We start from the raw sequence: 22,093 nt of genomic DNA, 5'->3' as shown, positions 1-22,093 counted from the left end.
AAATAGAACGTATTTCCTAGTGACTCTTCCTTTAATGCTTAAGCTTAATTACCCAAGCAAAATCAGCCTTTTGACAGGTTTTTAAGCTTTTTCTCAAGAATTTTCCCCACTCCCTTCATTTGAATGTATAATTGTTCTCAAAGAATAGTGTAAGGAATGATTTAAATTGGCTAAAGATGTTCCTGCTGTATACATACGGAAGAAACAATTGAGTGACTGACCACACTTGATTTGACCTGGTGATCCTGCCATTTCCCTCTTGGGGGTTCAGTATACCTGAAAGTTATTGTGGAAGGGGACAGTGAAGGGAAGGCTTTGGCTGCTTTGGGCTTTGGTAATATGGTGATTTAAAGGGGGGTGAAAGGAATTCTCCCTTGGTCTTATAACCCTTCGAAAGGCAGTAAGGGCACTTAAGTATTTAAAGCTGAAAGTCACTTCACACACTCCCTGCTGAAGCTCCCCCTCCCCGAGACCCTGTGTTCCGTTTGACCTGGAATGCTTAATCGCTGAAGACCTCATTAAATACTCACGCACTCTCAAACATGCTAAATATGATCTGTACATTTTAAAATCAGAAACAAATGACGGATCTGCCCAATATCACAATGAACGTTCCCTCTGTAGAGGCTGATCTGTTAGAGTATTTGTGATTAGTTTACTGCTAGTTCAGAATGTGGTATGCCAGTCTGATTTATAAAAAGGTAGTGACACTGTAGTATTCATGTGAATAGCATTGGTATTTATCTTATTAATATGACACAAGATTGAGATTGCGATGTTGGTGTTGAAAATTTGATACAGCTATATGGGTCATAGACCATGGAGAGGTAGCCATGCTCAATAACTAAGCAAAATCTTGGCCAATTGACAAATTGTTACCTGCGAAACTCTTCCCTGGTATGGGAGTTGATCAGAGCTTTGTTTTGTATTCTTCAGCAAAACACATTTAGGATGAAGGAAGCAATGTTGTGGAATGCAGCTGATGACTGACTGAAGGCACATCAACTGCCTCTACGTAGTCTCAGAACTGCTCGTGGACTCTGATCCTATTTCACTTGTGGGTATGACATTTGCGTACATCTGTGATGATGGGCATGGTCATGTTTTGGTTTGCTGATATAGGCTGGCACTTTTTTCCTTTCCCTTACCTCATTATGCCTTATAAAGGCAAGACAAGGAATGTGGGAGGAGGCAAGGAAATTAGATTTCAGTTGTAAATGGGTCAGCATATCCGAGACTAGACTACCAATAGACCTGGAGAGGTTTCATTTAATAAACAAGGGAAGAGTGTGGAAAATAGATCTGACTAAAGAAATGCTTAGTAAGAAAGAATGGGGTGGTTACAGCACCAAATGCAGCAAAGAGGTCCAACATCAAGAATCTTGAAGGAGCAGAAATGAATGGTCATGCAGAGTTGATAAAATGTATAAGAACAGCTTCTGTTGCAAAAGTTGATCTGAAGCCAGATTAGTGGAAAAGAGGAAATTGAGGGTTTGGCAGTGCATGGTGAGCTCAAGAACCTTGGAAAGGAAGGGGAAAAGAAAAGGGTTGATAGAAATAGAAGTAAGGAAGACTTCTTGAGGCCGAATTTCCCCTAGTTTTCACTCTTGCAGGTCACTGAATTAAACATGGAGCCTGTGTGAACTGTTGTCCCGTCTTTCAAACTATTGTTTTCAGATTGAGAAAGTTGGACAGACAGTTTGGAAAAGAACATCTCAAGATTGTCTGCTGAAATAAAAACAGCTGCTGCTATGATCATTGTAAAATCTGCTTCCCACTTAGGTTGTGTTTTCATTTCATGTATCAATTACTTTCCAGATAAATATCACCCAAAATGATGCACAACAAAAAAAAACAAACCATAAAACAAAAACAGAAACAGCTTTATCCCATATATAATACCACAAATTTAACCAATAACTCACATCAGCCAGGCCTTTTCTAAAATGCAACACATTTAGTTTCCTTCCTAAACTGAGGTGGCAGTTTATTCCACAGTGTGGGAATAGCTGCACTAAAAGCTTGATTTTGTAAACTCACATGGAGAGGCTTTTACTGAAGGAAGTTGCAGCTGGCACTTTGAATATCTGGAAATCAGACTACTGCAGTACCATTTTAATTTACCACTAAAATGTGGAGGGCATTGCCTTCTCATGATCTTAAAAGCTAGCACCAAACATTTAAACTGACACTAATACAATAGACAGCCAGTGTAGTTGAAAATTAATGGTGCAGCCATATTCCACTGAACATTCTTAGTTGTCGTGCAGCGAAATTCTGTAAAATCTGTAACTTATGGGTTAATTTCACTGGGAGTCCTAGATAAGGTGCATTACATAATTGAGCTGCAATACACTAGTGCATATGTCACTTTTTTTTCAGTGCCTCTATATCTAAGACAAATCTCAGGTGTTTCACCAGTTTCAAATTAATATAAGCCTTCCTAAGAACCAGTGCAATGTCTTTCCACATATAGCTTTAAATCCAGTCTCTAACTCCAGAGACCGAACCTCCTCTGAAGGAGTTAAAACAACTAGCAGTTGATGGGTACACCTCAGCTTGCACCAAACTAATCTGCAACCAATGCTGTCTTTTATGATGTGGAGACTTTATGAAGTTTAAATTTTTGGTTGCGAGAAATTGAGTAGGTTAGGTCACTGTTAGCAACTAGTTTCATTTTTTTTTTTTTAAACATGGAAACTGTGGAAAAAGCTACCTTAATCACCATGACCCAAACAATATCATCTGACTTGAATTTTCATAAAATAATGCTGGAGGGCTGTAAATGCTAGCCTTGACCACTTCAAGTAATAACTAGAATTACATATTGATGTTACTTGTAAATCATTTTAAACACATTATAAAATGTATATGGTTAAAAAAAATATATATTGTTTTGAATTTCACTTTTGATAGGTGGGCTTGCCTGTTCAAGAGATTCTACCAATTTATTTAAAATTCTTACATACCATTTTTAGTTCCCATGAACTATTAAAGCAGTGCATGGTAACTAATAATAGCTACATAAAATAGCACAAAAAATATTTAAAATATTATCCAATCATTCTGGAAACTCATTGTGCTCAGATCTTAACAAAATGCATCCTCCCACAATCTTTTATTAGGGAAATAGCCATGTTTTTAGCTTTTTATGAAAGGTCAAATTAGCTTCATGGTGAAGATCAATTGGGAGCTGATTCCGTAGTGAGAGAAGTATCTCAGAAAATGCTCTAGCTCTTACCTGTGCCCTTTGAACAATCTTAAAAGAAGGAATTTTAAGTAGCTTCACTTGACTGGACCTAGATGATACCATTCCTCTGAAGATATTGTGGGCCTTGACCCCCTCAATATTTTAAAAGCCAAACTCAAGATTTTTCAAGACAAAGATCCCAGGTCCACTAATGTAGCCTGCCTTCAATGCTCATCTGCCCATGTTCCTTTTCTACATGCTGTTTGACTAGATTGTTAGCTCCACTAGCAGGAACTATTTCTTCTATATGTTTCTACAGCACTGCATGCATCTTGTAGTGCCATATAAATGTGAAGTAGTAGTAGTATAGATCAGCATTTCCCAGCTGGCGTGCATCAAACATTTTCTTTCAGCTGCTGGCCAGAACCCGATTAAATTGCGGCTCTATGGCTTTTTTGAAGCCAGAGAAACTGGGAGAACAAGCAGTCCACTTGCTTGTAAAAAATTGCAAGAAGAAAAATAGGACCATGGAAAAAACAAAATTTATTCATGCCATTTTAATAGTGTCGAGACGCCCCCACCATGTTAAGTGAAGGAGAGACCAATGTAAAATAGAATCACGCAACATATTCAAAAGTGAAACCTCACACTGAGATAAAGTGGAGGCCAACTCTGGGGGTGGGGGGAATGAATATCCAGATATTTAAAACCTCTATCCGATTTTGAAATGGATAAGCAGATACATCTACCCGAAACCCCAAAAAGTTCAAAGAAAGCCACTCTGTTTTATGCCAGTTGACCCAGTATCCAGAAAAAGAAGAATAATCAGAAATAAGAGAAAACAAATGTGGCAGGGGAGAAATGGGATTAGCAAGGAATAACAAATCATCAACAGCAAAGCCAAAGCTTATAGGTATCAGAACCAAAATCCGCACCTTCAATAACAGGATCATTACAGATAGCCAATAGCAGGGGTTCCAAAGCCAGGTTGAAAAGGAAGGGAGATAAGAGGCAACCCTGTCTAGTACCCCTATACAATTCAAAATGAGGGGAAATCTGGTTGAGATACAAAAAGGCAGAAGGGTGGTAGTAAAGCAATTGGATCCAAGCCAAAAAGGGAGAACCAAAGCCAAAACCACCTCAGAGCCTCTAATAAATAAAGCCACTCTACTCTGAATGCTTTTTCAACATCCAGAGAGAGAGAGCAATCGGGAAAGAGAAAGATTTGGCCAACTCTTGAATATGGAAAAACAGATGAGCAATATTGGAAATAAGCTGATTCTTGATAAAGCCAGATTGGTCAGGATGAATAAGAGCACCCATAACAGCCGCCAGTCGGGTTGCCGAGACCTTATCGAACAGCTTGTAATCAGTATTTAGCAGGGAATTGGGTCTATAGTTGGAAACTAGCTGAGGATCTTTCCCTAGCTTTGGAAGCACCACTATACAAGCTTCCGGAAAAAAAAATTAGAATCAGGGTAAGATGGCATGGTGGAGAAAAAGATGAGTAGCTAGGGAACAAGCAGCTTCTGGAAGACCTGGCAATAGTCCTGCTGTGTAGCCATATGGCCTGGAGCCTTCCCTCCCTTCAGGGAAGATAAAGCAGTAGCAGTCTCAGTTGAAGTGATGGGACAGTCCAAATTCTCACACTGGTCTGCTATGAGAGTAGGATGAGAACTGAAAGAAATTAGTTAATAGCACATACAGAGGAAGAGGACTTGTACAAATCAGAGTAAAAATCACGGAAGTCTTGCAAGATATCAGTGTCAGACAAAGCTCCTTCATGCTGGGATTTGATCACATGAATGTTTATTTTCCCTTTTCTTTTTTAGATCATCAATAGATGACCACACTTATTCTTTTCAGCATAGTACTGAGCCTTTTGGATAAAGAGGGATTTCCCAGCATGTAGGCTCAGGAGTTTTATATTCATAATGCGCTTTCTGCAAACTAATCAAAGTAGCATGAAGGGCGAGAAATATGTTCCTTTTCCAACTGCACCACAGATGTGTAACACAGCATGGCCTCTTGTGCCTTATGAGATCTAATACTGTGACTAATGATCTCCACCTGAATAGTGGCCTTGAAGACAGCCCAAACAGTGGAAGGAGAAACATCAGGAGTGTCATGTACAAAATGGTCAACAATTTTGCATTGAAGAAAATCATAAAAAGAGGAGTCTTCCAGCATGAACCATTACATACGATCTTCCACGGAGGGAGAGGTAAGGGTGTGACTGTAAGTGAGACTGCTGAGTGGTCGGAAACCAATATGGGGTGGATGGTAGCAGAGCGAATACTAGGGACCAAAGAGCTAGAGACCCAAAAATAATCAATATGGGAGAATGTAGAGTGAGGAGAAGAGAAAAAGCTTTTATCTTTATCAGTGGGGTGTAACAGGTGCCAAGGATCCACCAAACTAGAAGCATCTAAAAGGTTGTGAAGCACCTTATATGCTTTAGTGTAAAATTCTAGCTGTGGATTGTTTGTCCATAATTAATCTAAACGTTGATTAAAATCACCCCCGATAGCTATCTGTGAGGACCCTTCCCCCCCTCCTATAAGTTGTGAAAAAGCGTCTTGGAAAAAAAAAGGGCCATCAATATTAGGGGCATAGAGATTGAAAAATGAATTGCTCTGTCCTAAGGGAAACCACACTGATTGCCAACGACCAGCAAGGTCAGCAGCATGTTGTAGAACCTAAACTCCCAACTTATGAAATAAATTGGCTACCCCGTGCTTCTTATGCTGCAGAGCACTAAAGAAAACCTCCCAAATCCAAGCTTGTTTTAATTTGAGAGATTCCACAGAAGAAATGTCTCCTGAAGCATGGCAGCATCAGTATGCAGGGAATTTAAATAAGACAATTTTCTTACATCTGATAGTGTGTGAAAGACAGTTAACATTGAGGGAAATTATTTGTAAAGCAGAAGCAATAGCTGAAATACACACAAAAATAAAAAGCACAACGTACATGATAGAAATGCAAAGGACACAGATCTTCCTGCGAAAAAAGCACCAGGCAGCCCATCAGACACAAAGACATTAACAAAAAAGAAAAACATTGAGCGTAGTGAAATACAAGAACAAACAATCAAAGCCAAGAACTTGGCAACATGAATGAAATGAGCCTCAGGGCAGAGCCAGAAGCCTGACTAGATCCAGCTGAAGCTGAAAGGAAAAAACAACGCCCATACATGACCTTGAGAAGAGAAGGCAATAAAAAAAAAAAATGTGCTAAAAAATGAAAACAACGTTCCCTTGCGTAAGCACACAGAGAAAGTGGGGAAAAAAACCCAATGTAGGCAATCCAGGAGTTGCTGGACTCCAGGTGTGAAGGGATCCCACTGCTGGGACCTCCATATAATAAAGTAAGCAAAAATAAAGTTGCAAGCAGCAGAGCCAAAAGTCATGTCACCATTTCTTGCGCTGATCTATCAAAGAAAGAAACTCATCCAAATCATCTGGCACCTTAAAGGTTTTCATCTGGTTATGAAAGTTCACCCACATCTGTGCAGGGTACATGAGCCCATATCTAGCTCCCAATGCCTGCAAGCGAGGGTGGAAGGCCAAAAGAGCTTTTCTCTTCGCTGCATTGGATTTAGCCAAATCAGGCACAAAAAGTGTATGCTCCTGAAAAGTAATGGGTGATTTAGTGCAAGCTGTATGTAGAGTATTTCCAAAACTTGCAGGTAGCGAAGTAATTTGAAGATGATGGGCCTCTGGTAATGAGAATTCTGGAGAGGCCTGGACAGAATCCTGTGAGCATGCTCTGTTTCAGAAGCAAAGTCAAATTTCAGCTGTAGGCATTCGGGAATCCTAGTACACGAGAATTTCCTCATATCAGGGCCCTCTATGCCTTTAGGAAAACCAAGAAAACCCGTACATTGCTGCGTTGATTCAGAGTAGCCAAATCCTCAATCTCTTTGGAGGCAACCACTTTCTGGGTAAGTTGCGGGAGTGGGGCAGTCGCCAGCAGCAATGACTCTGTTTGCAATTCAACATCTTCCAGTCGCATGTTAAAGGATCCCAATTGCTGGGACATGGATGAAAAGTCGGCGCGAGTGGCTGCTGTAGAATCCATATTTTCAAGCATTTCCTTCAGTTGCTTGAGTTCAGCTAGGACCATATCAGCAGACGCCATTGTTTTAGAATGTGTCAATTTGTCGGGCAATGGGGACTCTTGTTTACAGCACTTTGTACTGGCAGCCACTGCAAAAGCAGCCTCGATTTTGTCAGGTTTTGTTCCAGACATGACTGAGCACAAGTGAGTGTAAAAAAAAAAAAATCAAAATCAAGGCATGCTCAAATAACAAGGGCAAAAGTGTATATTCAGGTAGGATCTTGAAGAGCAGTTGGATCAAGCAGCCATCTTGGTCGCTGCTCAAGAGCACCACCCAAGGTTAAAGATCTTTATTGCACAGCACACCCTTGTCACTTCCCATGCTGCTGAGGCCTATCACCTGCCCTAGATTTCCTTATTTCCACTGGCCCAGTCAGGCATTTTTTCAGTAGGCTCCTCAGCAGTGTTTATGCTATTTTTTCCTTCTTGGGCCCCTCCAAATATCAATTTTCCTTTTTGTTCTCTAAGTTGACTTTTTTGCTACATTGACACCCCCCCCCCCCCCCCCCAACCAGTGCTGTAAAGGGGATGCCAGGCTGGCCTCTGACTTTTTTTTTTCTGGTGCAAGTGTTTTTTTTTCTCAATTTTATTCCTCCCTTGACTGTGCATCGTTGTTTTCACACCATATCTGAGAAGAAAAGCTGCTTCAAATCCTGTTTGTCATGCATGAAATATGTACATCGCTGACCATCACTGTGCGTGCTATACCTGCTTTGGAAAGGACCACAGTGATGATGACTGTGAAATCCTAATCCAGGGTTGTACCCCAAAGCTGTTTGGTCTTGGAGGAATAGGCTTCATGCCTTCCTTGCCAATGGACTTAAGCCCATTTCCTGGAACTGTTTCAAAAGCTCGACACAGCCTGGGAAGCTGACAACAGTTGTGCTGGTAATTCTACCTTGCCAAAAGAGGTCCTCACTCTGAGGGATAGGCCTGATAGCTGAACAGTCCTCCCTGCTTGAGCCTAAGCAAGGGCTCCAAAATCTCATGCTGGGAGCTGACCGCAGCAAGTTGTGAATCTCGAGTGGAGGCTCCGTGTTTGCACAGCTCCTTTGTGAGTGGCTGATGGATGTGATGAAGTTTTCCTCATGTTTTCAATACTGAGGCATTCTGTGCCATTCCTCTTCTTCCCCCCCCCCCCCCAATCCCCCCGGGATTAGGGGGGGGGGAGGCGGCAAACCTGAAGCTTTTGAGCTGTCATTAACGAGCTATATGAGACACATACTAGGGGTGTATACATCAGAAACATTTTAGATTTTTGTTTTGATTGTTTAAATTTGTTATGCACATAAAATGCATTTTTTACATGCATTCATGTATGTATATGTAACTACATGTGACTGTGAACCATGCTGTCATCTGGGTGCTGGTTGAACTCCTGGTTGCTCTAGTGGCTCTCCCAAGCAGTTTCTGTTCTCCGCTCCAGAAGGTCATGGGGGAAAAGGAGCAAGGGGTATGGACGGAGATGAGACTCCCCTCCACTCCTCTCTAAGTAAATAGTAAATTCCCAAAAAACCAAAGTCCCTTTGTCTGTAGCCACTCTGCTGTGGTGAAGTGCAGTCCCCGCCTCCCCCCACACACACCCATGCTCAAAGTAAATAACATATTCCCTCATTTGCAGGCACTTCTTGCAGAAGGAAAACGCAGTCCAGAGGAAGACAGCATGGACTGAAAACTCCCTCTTACGTTCTCAGAACTAAATGGCACATTCTAAAAACACAAGTCTTAGCTGCAATTCTAACCTCAGGAGCAGAGATTCCTCATCATTCTCCATCCCCCTGCCACCCAACCAAGGAAAACCACATCCTTTTTATTGCAATGTGCTAGAGTTCCCATCCACAAATACTTCAGGAACTCTCCTACTAACCCCCATCACATGACTTGTCCCTTGGTGCTTAGGGCAGAGCTTTCCAAACTTTTCATTTGGTGACACACTTTTTAGACAAACATAATTTCACGACACAGTAATTCAGTTTACTCTCAAACCAGAGGTTAAATGAACAAAAACGTATTTCGACAAATGCACACACTAAAGGCAGACTCCCATTCATACACATGCACACACTAAAGGCAGACCCCCTCTCTTTCTTTTGCCAGCAACCTCGGAACCTCTCTCATTCCTCTGCCACTGCTGCCATGTGGATATTTGGGGAGGTGCTGATTGCTGCTACTGGCACTGAAGCCCGTTCTGCTGCCTTCTATTAGGAAAACAGAAAAAGCCAAGCTGCTACAGATCCCTATACAGAACCTCCACACTAGCAGAATATGTCAACTCAGTCACAGATGCAAAATACAAAGACCTTCACAAAAATGCCGAATAAAGTAACCATAAACTAAAGTATTACAAACATTCAGACAAAAATTGAACTGTTAACCGCAACAGGCCAGACTATTATTCAGTGCAACAACGGAAAAACAGAAATATTACAATACCTGAAAAACATCAAAATCAGTAAATATAAAGGATCAATAGAAGTAAAACCATACTAATAAAAAGAATATTTCAAAATGACAAGGCTAGCCTTAGACGTCATGTTATTTGTTATATGTAAACTGATGTGATATGGCAAATCGAATGTCGGTATAGAAAAATAAATAAGTAAATAAAACTGACAAATAGGGCATCATCTAATAAATGAAAACTCGTACATTTTCCAGACCAATAAAATATTTCAAACACTATGCAATACTTAAAAAGGATAAAAAATCCCTGGTTGTTCATACTTGGAATCTTTTGATTTCCAGATGCCCTGAGATTGTTGTGGATTAGCAGGGGAGAGGGGAGAGGTGAGGGGTTGTTCCTCCCAATCTTTCTCTCATATATACACACACACGGACATGCTATCTCAGACATGCAGTCATAAGAACATAAGAAATTGCCATGCTGGGTCAGACCAAGGGTCTATCAAGCCCAGCATCCTGTTTCCAACAGAGGCCAAAACCAGGCCACAAGAACCTGGCAATTACCCAAACACTTCTTAGTGTTTGGGTAATTGCCAGCCATACACAGTCATGCATGCTCTCACACACACGCTCTCACACACACGCTCTCACACACACCCCACACACTCTCACTCTTTCACTTCCTCTCCCCTCCCCTGTAGAAGTACTGCAGCAGCCTCCTCTTTCAGCCTCCATGGAGAGGGACTCTTCATTTTTCTTGAGGCCGTGGGGGCTGATGCTGCTCTGTTTTCTGCAGGGGTGGGGGGAGGGTGGTGACGCTGTTGATTTTCCTCTGGCCCTTGATGCCTCTTCCTGTGACAGCCCGGGGAATACACTTGCGTGGAGGCTGGAGGCTGAGGCGGGAGAGATGTTACTGCTGCTTTTTGGATGCCGCGCGAACTTGGAGCCAATGCCTGCAACGGCCAGTGCTCTTCTTTTTCCTGCATGGCCTCTTCTTCTTCCCGCCCACGCGGACCCACCACTTCCTCTTCCGGGCCGTGCGGACAGGAAGAAGTAGTCATGCTGTTGCCGCCCCCAGACTGGTGGCACACCGGCCCTGCACCCAGGTCCTCTTCAGCAGCCCCGCAGATCTCTCTTCACGCCGCGGCAGGATGTGCTCTTCATGCACAGCAGAATGAGCTGTGATGCAGCCCACAGGCCTCACTTCAAGTGCGGCCTCATCGGTTCTACTGCGACTTTGAAGATCTTTTTTTGGCCCGCAGCAACCCTTCTTATTTTCTTTGGTGGGAATACTTGTTTAAAAAACAAAACAAAACACGTGATGGGAGTGACCGGCCCACCAGGGGAAGCCCGATCCCCCGATAGGCCAATCCGCCTCTGTACGCCTCCTTCCTGCCCATGTGGCTCCGGCAACGTTTTTCTTCCGGGGCTTTGCAGGCAGGATGAAGGGGGAGTGAACATGACCCCTTTCTTCGGGCCGTCATGAGGTAAGCTCCACCACGGCCCCGCCGATCTACCTGCTGTAGTTCCCTGCTGCTATGTGGACCAGGCGACACACTCTAATGTTTCACGACACACACTTTGGAAAGCTCTGGCTTTAGGGGCTTGTAGTTCTTACAATAAACATCCATCTGGGGGGTTTCCCATCACTCACAAACCCCCATATGTATGAGCCTGGGTCTTATTGTATCTGAATGTAATTTGCCTTGAGCTACTAAGGAAAAAGGCATGAACTAACTGCACAACATAAATTAATTCCTCCCAGCCTCTCCTCCATGCTTCTGGTGGAATGGGGATAGACTCCATCACAGCATATAAATTCAATTTTATGCACATAAATGTTTTATGTGCTAAAAGTATTGAAACAAAACAAATACACATATGAACATAAGACATGCCATATTGGGTCAGACCAAGGGTCTATCAAGCCCAGCGTCCTCTTTCCAACAGTAACCAATCCAAATCACAAGTACCTGGCAAGTACCCAAACATTAAATAGATCCCAAGCTACTAATGCTTATTGGTTAATAGCAATTTATGGTCTTCTCTAAGAAATTATCCAAATCTCTTTTTAAATCCAGTTACACTAATTTCTGTAACCACATCCTCTGGCAATGAATTCTAGAGATTAATTATGTGAATGAAAGAATTTTCTCATTCTGTTTTAAATGAGCTACTTGCTAACTTCATGGAGTGCCCCTATTCCTTTTATTGTCAGAGTAAATAAACTATTTACATTTTACCTGTTCAAGACCTTTCATGATTTTGTAGACCACTATCATATCTCCCCTCTCCAGTCTCTTCTCCTGCAAGGCCTATCCTGTCATCCTCAATGTTCATGGAGCCGGAGACTGGAATTTCAGTGATGCTTGAGATATTGTCAATCCTAAGATTCACTCCCAAAGAGTTTGTGTCCTACTAATAGTGTCTGTCTGTCTCTTTAGTATCGTTTTGGTACTGGCATTGACTTGGCTCCCCCTGCTACTGTGTAAGCTAGTCATGCCAAAGTTTGAGGTAGCTACTTCGGTCCAGGAAGCTAGGTAAATTTCTCTTCTGTCAATTCTTGGAAGATCCAATCCAAAAGTAGGCCATTGGCATAATCTGCTTTGGGGTTGGTGCTCTTTTAACAGTCAACTGTTTTTCACATTTTTGTGGAATCTGTGTTTGGGGATTACTCTCTGGATCTCCCTTTTTTTGAGCCCTTTTTGTAACAGGAGGAAGTGTGTTCTGCTGAGGACCTTTCCTTTTCAGGTTTTGTTCAAAGGATTCATAAAACATTCCCTTTTTATTCAGTGGTTATAAGAAATCCCAGGGCTCTTTACTTGATATTTTGATGCTACAATAAAGATTTGGTGGTAGTGCTCATCTACTCTTCTAGGTTGTGCATAACAGGATGTATGAACCCACATGATGTTCTCACAGTGGGGCATAGAAGTTGAACATATGAAGTATCATGTCCAGTTAACTGCAGGCTTCAATCTCCAGCCTCCATACCTATATAGTATGATTGCTTTTAGCCCTTTTTAAGGGCAAATTTGACACTAAGACTCACTTCTTTGTGCCCCAGGGTCATGAACCTAATATCTTGGACTTTATTAGGGGGTTCAGTTTTTTTAACTTTGTTATAGTCCCTCATAGCTTCTTATCAACTCTACATTGGTTAAATATTTGCATGCCATTTTGGAAGATACTATAAAATGTGATGGTCTTCTTGAAGAGAAGCAAAATAAATTTCACTCCCTTTTGGAGAAAGAACAGAAATGTGAAAACATCCAGTTGAGATGATATCAAGAGCTTCTGCAGTGGCCATAGACACTTGCCAGATTCTTGTGGCTGCAAGTTTCAGGCCTTTATGAAGACATGTAGGAAAGGTTTGCCAACATGCAATGCGGCGGGGATGAGGTTAAGGAAGAGGTGACTGTCATAAATGATGTGATGTAAAGTGATGCTAATAAGCGAGCAATAAGTAATGAATGGTGTGACGTACATTAAAGTTAATGGAGTGAGCAATACTGAATATATATATTAGTGTGATTAGAATCTGTATCCCCATTAGGTCATCTGTGAAAATGCACGAATATAAACTAGAATAGAAAGTGCGAATAAGAACTAGAATATACAGTAGTGAGTGTAATTTCCTAAAATACTTATGATTATGATAGAGAACATGTATACAATGCAGTGTCGAACTAGAAGTTGAATGCTAGCGCACAGTATGCAATCGTTGTTCATGAATATGGATGCAGATCTTGTAAATCATTGTGTTCTACTTTTGGAACGATGATATATAAAACGCCTAAATAAATAAAGGTCATTGTTCTATGCTTCCCGACCCTCTTCCTTGCTACCTGAAGACACCAGAGTTGTGGGTGGAAAAGCTTAAGCTTAAAAATTGGTATTTGGTGCTTGCTTGCCATAGCCAACGTAAACCTTGAAAAGATCCACTGCAAGAGGAATTGTTGCCACGGAAGGCCTAAGGTCCAGGAGAGCCCCATTTTATTTATTTTTGTTGAAGACTGCCTTTAAGTCACGGCAGAGGGTGGCCAACTCTGGTCCTAGAGAGCCACAAACAGGCCAGGTTTTCAGGATGTCCACAGTTAATATGTATGAGAAGATCCGCATACAATGGAGGAAGTGCATGCACATCTATCTCGTGCATGTTCATTGTGGATATCCTGAAAACCTGACCTTTTTGTGGCTCTCAAGGACCAGAGTTGGTCACCCTTGAAGTAGGGCAGCGATTCTTAGCTAGTGTGTTGCGAAGCACAAGCTGGTGTGTCGCAGCCTCCGCTTCAGAATACAGAGCTCCCTGGTCTCCTCTTGATTTGGCTGATCTTCTCCCCCCCTCCCCCCTCCCTCTGCTCCAGTGCAATGTGGAGATCGCCCGCCCGCCCGGGCTGTCAGCATGCTCAAGCCCGGGAGGAACGCTAGCAGCAGAACAGATTGCACCATCAAGCGGCCATCTGGAAAGAACACGTGGGGGACTTTGCGGGCGGTACGGCCTCCTTACCGGCCCGGCCCAGCCCGGAAGAGGGAAGTGTGGTGGGCCCGCATGGGAACAAGAGAAGGAGCCATGCGAGCCAAATTTGAAGAGGCACAACATCAACCCCCGTGGCCCCTAGAAAGAGAATGAGTCCCTGCTCTACCCTCCCTGATGCGATCCTTCACAGTTGCTGCTAGTCCTCCTCCTTTTAATGAACCCCCTCCCTCCACACTCCCAGCACCATCTGTCCACCTGCTAGGAGGGCAAGAGCAGCAGCACTTGTTACCTGCAGCCGTTTGCTTCTTCCTCTTTTGACTGACGGTTACATTTGAGCTGTGTGAGGACCTGTAGTCTTGCGGGACCTGCTAGGCCTGCACAGGTCAAACTTCGTATTGAGGCAGCACAGGATGAAACAGACGTTCACATGTAAGAATTGCTGCTTCTGTTTCTTTCCTGTCGCGTGGAGGATCGTAAAGGGACGATTAGAAGGGTGGGCCAAAAAGTGAACAGGGGCCAGAATGAGCAAAGGGAAAAATAATGGAGGGGGGGGGGGGGAAGAGCAAAAAATAGGAGAGAATGGGGGGGAGGAAGAGTGAGCAAGGGAAAGCTGGTGGGGAGTTGAGTGAGTAATGGTGGCTGGGAGTTGAGCAAGTGACCAAGAGGGGCTGGAGGGGTTGAAAGCAAAGGAGCTAGGGATGAGAGAGCATACAAAGGGGGAGGTTAAAGGTGTGAAAGCACGAACAAAGGGGGTTCAGGGAATGAACGAGCACTTAAGAGGGCAAAAATGGACAGAATAGATCTGTTATTGGGGTGGGGGGGGGGGAGGGGAGAGGAATTCATCTTTTGATTCAGATTGGAAAAGCAGGACTAGACAAACCCATCCATCCCATTAAATGTAAGTGAAACATCCATTTTTTTTAAAACTGTTTAATGTAATTTTGGGTTTTTTAGCCTGTCTTTTCAACTAATGCTTAAAGTAGCTTACAAAATTTTCTTTTTGAATTCAAGTGCAATTAGTCCCTGCTCCAAAGAGCTTACAATCTAAGACAGTAACTTTTAAACAGGCTGCTGATAGTTGTGTTTCTGGGAGAAGAGACAGCGTGTGTGTGTGTCTGTGTGATACTGAGCATGTGAGAGTAAGGCTCCCTGTGGATGTGTCTGTGTGAAACTGAGTACATGAGTGAGAGAGCCTGTGGGAGACTCAGCATCTGAGTTGTCAGCCAGTGTGTGCCTGTGAGGGTGAGAGAAGCCAGTATGTGTCTGTGTGAGACTGAGCGTGCGAGTGAGGGGCTGTGTGTGTTTTTGCCTGTGTAAGGCTGAGCATGTGAGTAACAGACTCCCTGTGGGTGTTTGTGTGAGACTGAGCACATGAATGAGACAGCCTGTGTGAGACTGAGCATGTGTGTGACTGTGTGAGACTGAGCATGTGAGTGAGGGATATAGTATGTGCATATATGAAAGAGGAAAAAGTTTGAGCAAGAACCCCCTCCTCTTCCTCTTGCTAATCCAAGACGTCTCAGAGCACTGTGAAAGCAAATGTTCTCGGGTATGGAGAGCAAGGTCTGGTTTTTTTTTTTTTTATTGGATGTTTGTGTCTGCTGTTTGGAATTGTTTTATTGGTGTTTGGAACATTTTTATGAGTTTTTACTTGTTGGATGTTCTATTTTTCAGCTGTTATAAAGTATGATTTTATTACTATTTATTTCATATATACCGTATTTTTCGCTCCATAAGACGCACTTTTTTCCCCTAAAAGTGGGGGGGAAATGTCTGTGCGTCTTATGGAGCGAATATTAAAAAAAAAAACTAAAAATCTAACAAACCCCCCCCTCCCCTCCTGACTCCCCCAAGACCTGCCGACTTAATTTTCTACAACCCCCCACCCTCCTGACCCCCCCAAGACCTGCCGACTTAATTTACTACAACCCCCCACGACCTGCCAAACGTCCCTGGGGGTCCAGGAGCGGTCCGGGAACGATCTCCTCTGCTTCGGCCGTCGGCTGCCAGTAAACAAAATGGCGCCGACGGCCCTTTGCCCTCACTATGTCACTGAGACCGACCAATAGCAGCGGTCAGTCCCAGTGACATTGTAAGGGCAAAGGGCCGTCTGCGCCATTTTGTTTACTGGCAGCCGACGGCCGAAGCCGAGGAGATCGTTCCCGGACCGCTCCTGGACTCCCAGGGACGTTTGGCAGGTCGTGGGGGGTTGTAGTAAATTAAGTCGGCAGGTCTTGGAGGTGGGTCAGGAGGGTGGGGGTTGTTAATTAATTTAAAGAACATAAGAACATAAGAAAATGCCATACTGGGTCAGACCAAGGGTCCATCAAGCCCAGCATCCTGTTTCCAACAGTGGCCAATCCAGGCCATGAGAACCTGGCAAGTACCCAAAAACTAAGTCTATTCCATGTAACCATTGCTAATGGCAGGGTTGGGATGGGGTTTTTTTTTGGGGGGGGAGGGGTTCCCAGAGAAAGAAAAGTTTTCTGATCTGGGGAGTGGACCGAAATGGCCCTCCCCAGACCCGAAAACAAAATGGGGAGAAAAAAAAAAAAAGCTATGCACTCCCCTAATTTGCTCCATAAGACGCCCAGACGCAGAGCCGGTTTAGCACAATTTGTTTTTTTTTATTTTCCCCCTCTGAATCCTAGGTGCGTCTTATGGTCAGGTGCGTCTTATGGAGCAAAAAATACGGTAAATATATATTTTTATGAGGAATGGTGAGTCTGTTTTTCCATTGTTCTACTGATGTGGTTTCTCGTTCAGGTTTTGTCTACAAAATTTCTATTTGTACTTACAGTATGCTTTTATTATTCTGTATTTGGTGAGGGTCTGACTGTATTCTGTATGTATGTCCGAGGTGAGGTATTCTGCCAGCGTGTAGTTTGTGTAGGGATCTATAGCAGCCTGGTTTGTTCTATTTTTCTAATATGAAGTGTATTGGTATTTTAGGGCCTGATGTAATATTAGTACATCTACCTTTTTCATAAGTAGGGTTGTTACTGTTTGTGTGCTGGTAGTTAATGTTTTAGTATGGAGGTTTTACTATATTATAATTCTTTTACCCATGGCTTTCCGAGTGCTAAGCTCATATTGAACATGTTGCAATAGGCCCAATGCCAAATGGGTTCCAAGTGTCTCTTAAATGTAATTTTTCATATAAAATCTATTATAAATGCATAATTTTTAATTGTGTGGGGAGGGGATGATGCGCAAGGCTATACATTCACAAGGCAGACTTCTTCAACCACTGGGTCCAGTAGGACACAGCTTGTCCACCATTCCTGCTGGAGCCCAGCAAGAAATGGCAATTTTTTTCTCTTCCCCTGCTTTGCCTGAAAATGACAGCAGAAGAAAAAAGGTTGGCGGCCACATGGGGGACAGAGAATGTAGCTTGTGCAAAAATGTATTTCTGTTCAGGGAGAGTACTCTTATCTTTCCCTTCTGTCATTCTTACAATAAAAGTAATACTGAACCTGGTTTGCTGTGGATTGTTGTGAGCGGTGTCTCACACACGGGGAGCAATGTCCATCGAATGTGTCATGATGGGAAGAAGGTTGAGAGCCACTGAACTTGTGATGACATTGTGAACATGTCTGAATATTCATGAGATGTTTTCCTAATCAATATGCATGATTGCATTTCTCTAAAACTCTGACCTCTTTGGGTGTTTCAAGGGTTGAATTTTAGATCCCTTACTTTTGTATGTGATGAGAATTTGCACAGCAGGCACTGTCCAAGCTCTCTTTATGGGATTAAAATGCAAATGATAAAATAAGTACTTCAGTGATTTAATATGGTGCTGTGTAATCTGTGCTTATGGGACTATTCACATTTGAATGCTGGTGGTTTTTTGTATGCAGACATATGCTTTATAGGATTGTGTAAGTGTGTGGGTGTCTTTTTTTTTTTTTTTTTTTACTTGCTGTCCCATGTCCTGACATGGACAAACTGTTGTCTCTTTCACAAGTGAAATCTCATGGCTTTGTTTATATGCAGAGGGTGCCAGGCCGCAGTGGAGTGTGTTATTTTTCTTGTCTACCTTTTTTGCTAATTTAAAAATCTTTCAGCTAAAAGTAGATTTATCCAAGATTCTGATAAAAGGTGGCTGTCTTTTCTTGCTAGCTTGGTGTTTGTTAGGGTGAGATCCAGGCATAGGAGTCTTTTCTGTGTCTTTAAAGAGCAGTGCACAAGTGAGTCACCCCTGCCGAATGGTAGCTGCTGTCTGGCCTGCAGCCCGCACTGCTGCTGCTGCTGCTGCTTCAGGCAGGGAATAGACCCGTCCATTTCCTGTTCCCTGGCTGGCACAGCGCTCTGTTCCTGCTTGCAGCAATCTGATCTCGGGGGCAGAGAGAAACATGGCAGTTTGATAAAACATGGTGGAGTCAGCAGCCGACATGGAAGCATATGTTCTTGAAGACATCCTGGAGGTAAGGCTAGATGGTAAACCTCAGTCAGAACGAAAGAAAAAAAAAACCCAGAAGCTAAATCTCTCTTTCCTGGAATGTATCTGCAGGCGTCCAGGCTGGGGAAGAAGTTATCAGTTAAAGGCAGTCCTTGGGCACCTGCACTCCTTCTCTCTGTGGGGAAAATTGTGCCATGAATTAGCCTGTGTGGCTAAGGGCTGAGCTCAGAATGGGTGTCTCTGTAGCGGCTGTTTCATACCTGAAGAAAAGAAAGGGGCTGTGACTTTCTAAAATGCCTGTATACTTGTGACCTTTTAGATGAACTCATTAGGTGGTGGAGCCAGCATGGAGGGTTTCCCTGGGTTTAATAATGGGACACCTTGCACAAGAGGTCCAAACGCAGCACTCTGAGATCCCTCTTCTGATTGATTTAATTGATAGAGCCTTCTAATCTATTGAAAAGAGGGTTTTTAACACTTCATGGTGCATCGGGGAGGGGGGGAGGATCCAGGATGAAAATATAAAGGAGAGGAAACTAACATATTGGGAAAAACTTAAATCCATACTGTGAACAGATGAAAATCCTGCAATTTAATATTTTACTTGTTTATAAATCCCTGGAATGCTTTGCTTTATATTGCTATGAAGGATGGCTGATATGTTAAGGCCTTTATGAATCCCAAGTTAATGAAATTGTATCTGCTTCTTGGCTTTTGTAATGTAGAGAAAAACTGGATGTGGGCAATTTCTCATGTGCGTGTGTGTGTGTGTTTTTTTTCCCTCCCCCCCCCCCCCAATGTGACAGCAGATAGGGATTGAATGTTTTCTGGGTTGCTGTAAATAGTAGTAGTCGTGGTGGTGGTGGGGGTTAATTTATGTGCACCGATGAGTCAGTGCAGATGTTGAGATGAAACACCAATTAAGAAAGCAGTCCTTTTGATTTTTCATTAAAATGTGGTTATGGGCAGGCAGCAAAAATAGATGAATTTTTTAGCAGTCTCTTACAAGGATATCTGATGTTCACATGCCAGATTGCTGTGTAGCCACTGAAGGGTTGGGGAGTGGGGGTTGGGAGGAAATGTGCTGCGCATTATCCACTGCTGCATGATTGCTGTGCATTTTCTGGAGTCCCTGTGTGTTTGCATGCCTGGAGCTGACATTGCAGTAAGTCCTACAGCTTATAGCTATTTAATTAGATTTAAAAACAACAAAAAATCCCCAAACAAATTGCATGAGACATGCTTTTCTCTTCCTCCTCAGCATGTGCTCTTGCACCATTAAAGTGACCTATGCACTCTGGGTAACAATATATATATTTTTTATTTATTTTCCTGTTTGTAGCCTTTTCTGGCAGGGAATGGGAATGGACCTGTAGTTTTAAGGTAGTAGATCTTGTTTCGGGGTCACTGAAGGCTTTTCGGTAGGCTTTTCCCTGATGTGCTTGTGTTTGTAGTTTAAAGAGACAGCTGTCATTTCAAGTTCCTCCTTCCCAGATGGTCTATGTGCGAGCAGTACAAAGGAACGCAAAACTGCTGGGTCCATCTCAGGACAGAAAGGGGTTTTTTTTTTTTCCCAGAGAATGGACTGGTGCCTGCTAAAACTAAGATTCTGTATTTTGTTTCTGATTTGTTTAGCCAGCAAGGCTGATTCATTCATGAGAGGTTCTTAGTAAGCAGCAGTCTTCAGCTGTGTGCCGCCTCTTCTATGCTGCGTCATTGTGTAACATCCAGTTTTTAAACTAGATCTTTAAATGCTTTTTTTCCCCTTGTCTACTTTTTTTTTAAAACTCTGCTCAGAATGTTGTCATATAGTTTGTGACAAGGTTGAGTATAGCAATATATAATGAATGTGTGTGTGTATATATATATATATATATATATATATATATATATATATATATAATTTTTTTTAACAAATAAATTGTACAAGCATTAGATCAGATTTCTTTTATGTTGTACAAACTCCAGCAGGAACTGATTTCATTCTCCTTTTGCCTTCTCACCATCTAAACACAATTGCTTAGTGTAGAAAGAAGCCTGGTTAAGCCTCGCCTTCAGCGTGCCGTAGTGAAAAACCTGTCTGATTAATTTGTGAATCTGCTGTTTTATTTAGTAACACACATGATGGTATTTGGGGTGTGTCTGACCAGAGACTTGACTAGTAGAGATTTTACTTGTGGGTTCTGTTTCTCTTTTCTGGGAGTAAAATCCCATTCCATGACATAGTTGAAGTGGAGACATGCTCAGTTAGTATTGGTATAGTGGGCAGTGACTGTGCTTTATAGTTCTGTATTGTTTCATAGATTAGATTCTATGCAGACTGCGAGTCTTTTTTTTCTTTTTTTTAAAAGACCAAAAATAGGAATTTTCAAAGATATTACGGATATGCTTTCACAAAGTTCCCTGTTTTGTTTTCTGATGTAACATCTGAAGTGTGCTAGATACTCTTAAAAAATTCATGGACAGTGTCATCTTTGCATACTTACCTTTTTAAAGGTGAAGGAAAGGCTAGAGTACCTAATTAAGAAAACATAAATAAAAGTGCGTGATGATAAGGGAGAATTCTGAAGATTTAGCTGAAAGATGATCTTGGATGAAAAAGTTCATGAGCTACTGAGAGGTGGAAGATACCAGACCAAGAAGACCTGTCCTAGAGGAAGATGCTGGTCATTTACTCAGTTCTTTTGGCAAAGCAGCTAATCTAGTACCTGGGGGGCATGATGGAGGAAAATTTAGAGCAATGTGGGGGCAATAACTTTTAAAAACATGCGTTTAATATAGAGGAAAACAGGGGGGACAAGATGGCTGCCTATTGAGAAGCACAGCCAGACGTCTCTCCAGTTTCCTGACTGATACTTTTTCCTCAGGTCAATATGCTTCATACTAAATGGAAAGCCAAGCTGAGGGAGAGTATTACCAGCTCTCCCTCGCTTGAGATGAATCAACTGCCGATTGAGACTTTTGTTGCTGGAACGCTAGGGACTGAAATGGGCGTGCATGCCGCTGCGGAGGTAGGCGGGGAACAAACACAGTCTCCGCTGACAGTCCATCTCTTTAACCCCTGGAGCTCCGAACACACACATTCTTCCTTCTCAGGGCCTCCTTTTATCCCCAGATGATTCATCAAACCCCCCCCTCCCCCCAAAGGTAACTCGGGGGGGGGGGGGTGTTTCGAATATTGAACGGGAGGCCCGGGATCTTTTATTGATGATGCCGAAGGGGCATGGCTTAGTGCGGTTTGTGCTGCAAGTTCCTCTGGTGGATATTCTGAACGTGGTTTGGCTGTCTCTACCCCGAAGGCGCTCTCCTTAGATGCTGTAAGTGGAGAGTCTAATGGCAATAGAAGTGATTTGGCAAATCTCATTTCCTTTAAACCTCGTCTCTCAAAACCATCTAAAATTAACTTGGAATCAGTATGGGATGCTCTGGTTATTCTGGAGGTTTCAATTACATCATTAACCAAATTTATTCTGGATACAAATCAAAAACAAAT

At 42.7% G+C, this 22,093-nt stretch overlaps 1 protein-coding gene across 6 annotated transcripts in view; it reads left to right on the top strand.

Moving 5' to 3' along the window:
* The window catches only part of ANKRD17 (ankyrin repeat domain 17), a 488,939-nt gene that overhangs the window by 44,520 nt on the left and 422,326 nt on the right, over positions 1-22,093 (top strand). The window contains exon 1 of one of the 6 annotated variants that reach the window (XM_029598792.1): positions 18,494-18,625. The exons of the other annotated variants lie outside the window; for them this stretch is intronic. Within the exon in view, the coding sequence (XP_029454652.1) occupies positions 18,572-18,625 (54 nt within the window). The 5' untranslated portion in view covers positions 18,494-18,571. Of the gene's footprint in view, positions 1-18,493; positions 18,626-22,093 lie in introns of those variants that run through there. 6 annotated transcript variants of the gene reach the window in all.

This window comes from Rhinatrema bivittatum, chromosome 1, assembly GCF_901001135.1.
Source record: "Rhinatrema bivittatum chromosome 1, aRhiBiv1.1, whole genome shotgun sequence".
Lineage (NCBI taxonomy): Eukaryota > Metazoa > Chordata > Amphibia > Gymnophiona > Rhinatrematidae > Rhinatrema > Rhinatrema bivittatum.
The sequence above is the reverse complement of the archived record's forward strand: the minus strand, read 5'-3'. Positions and strand labels throughout refer to the sequence as shown.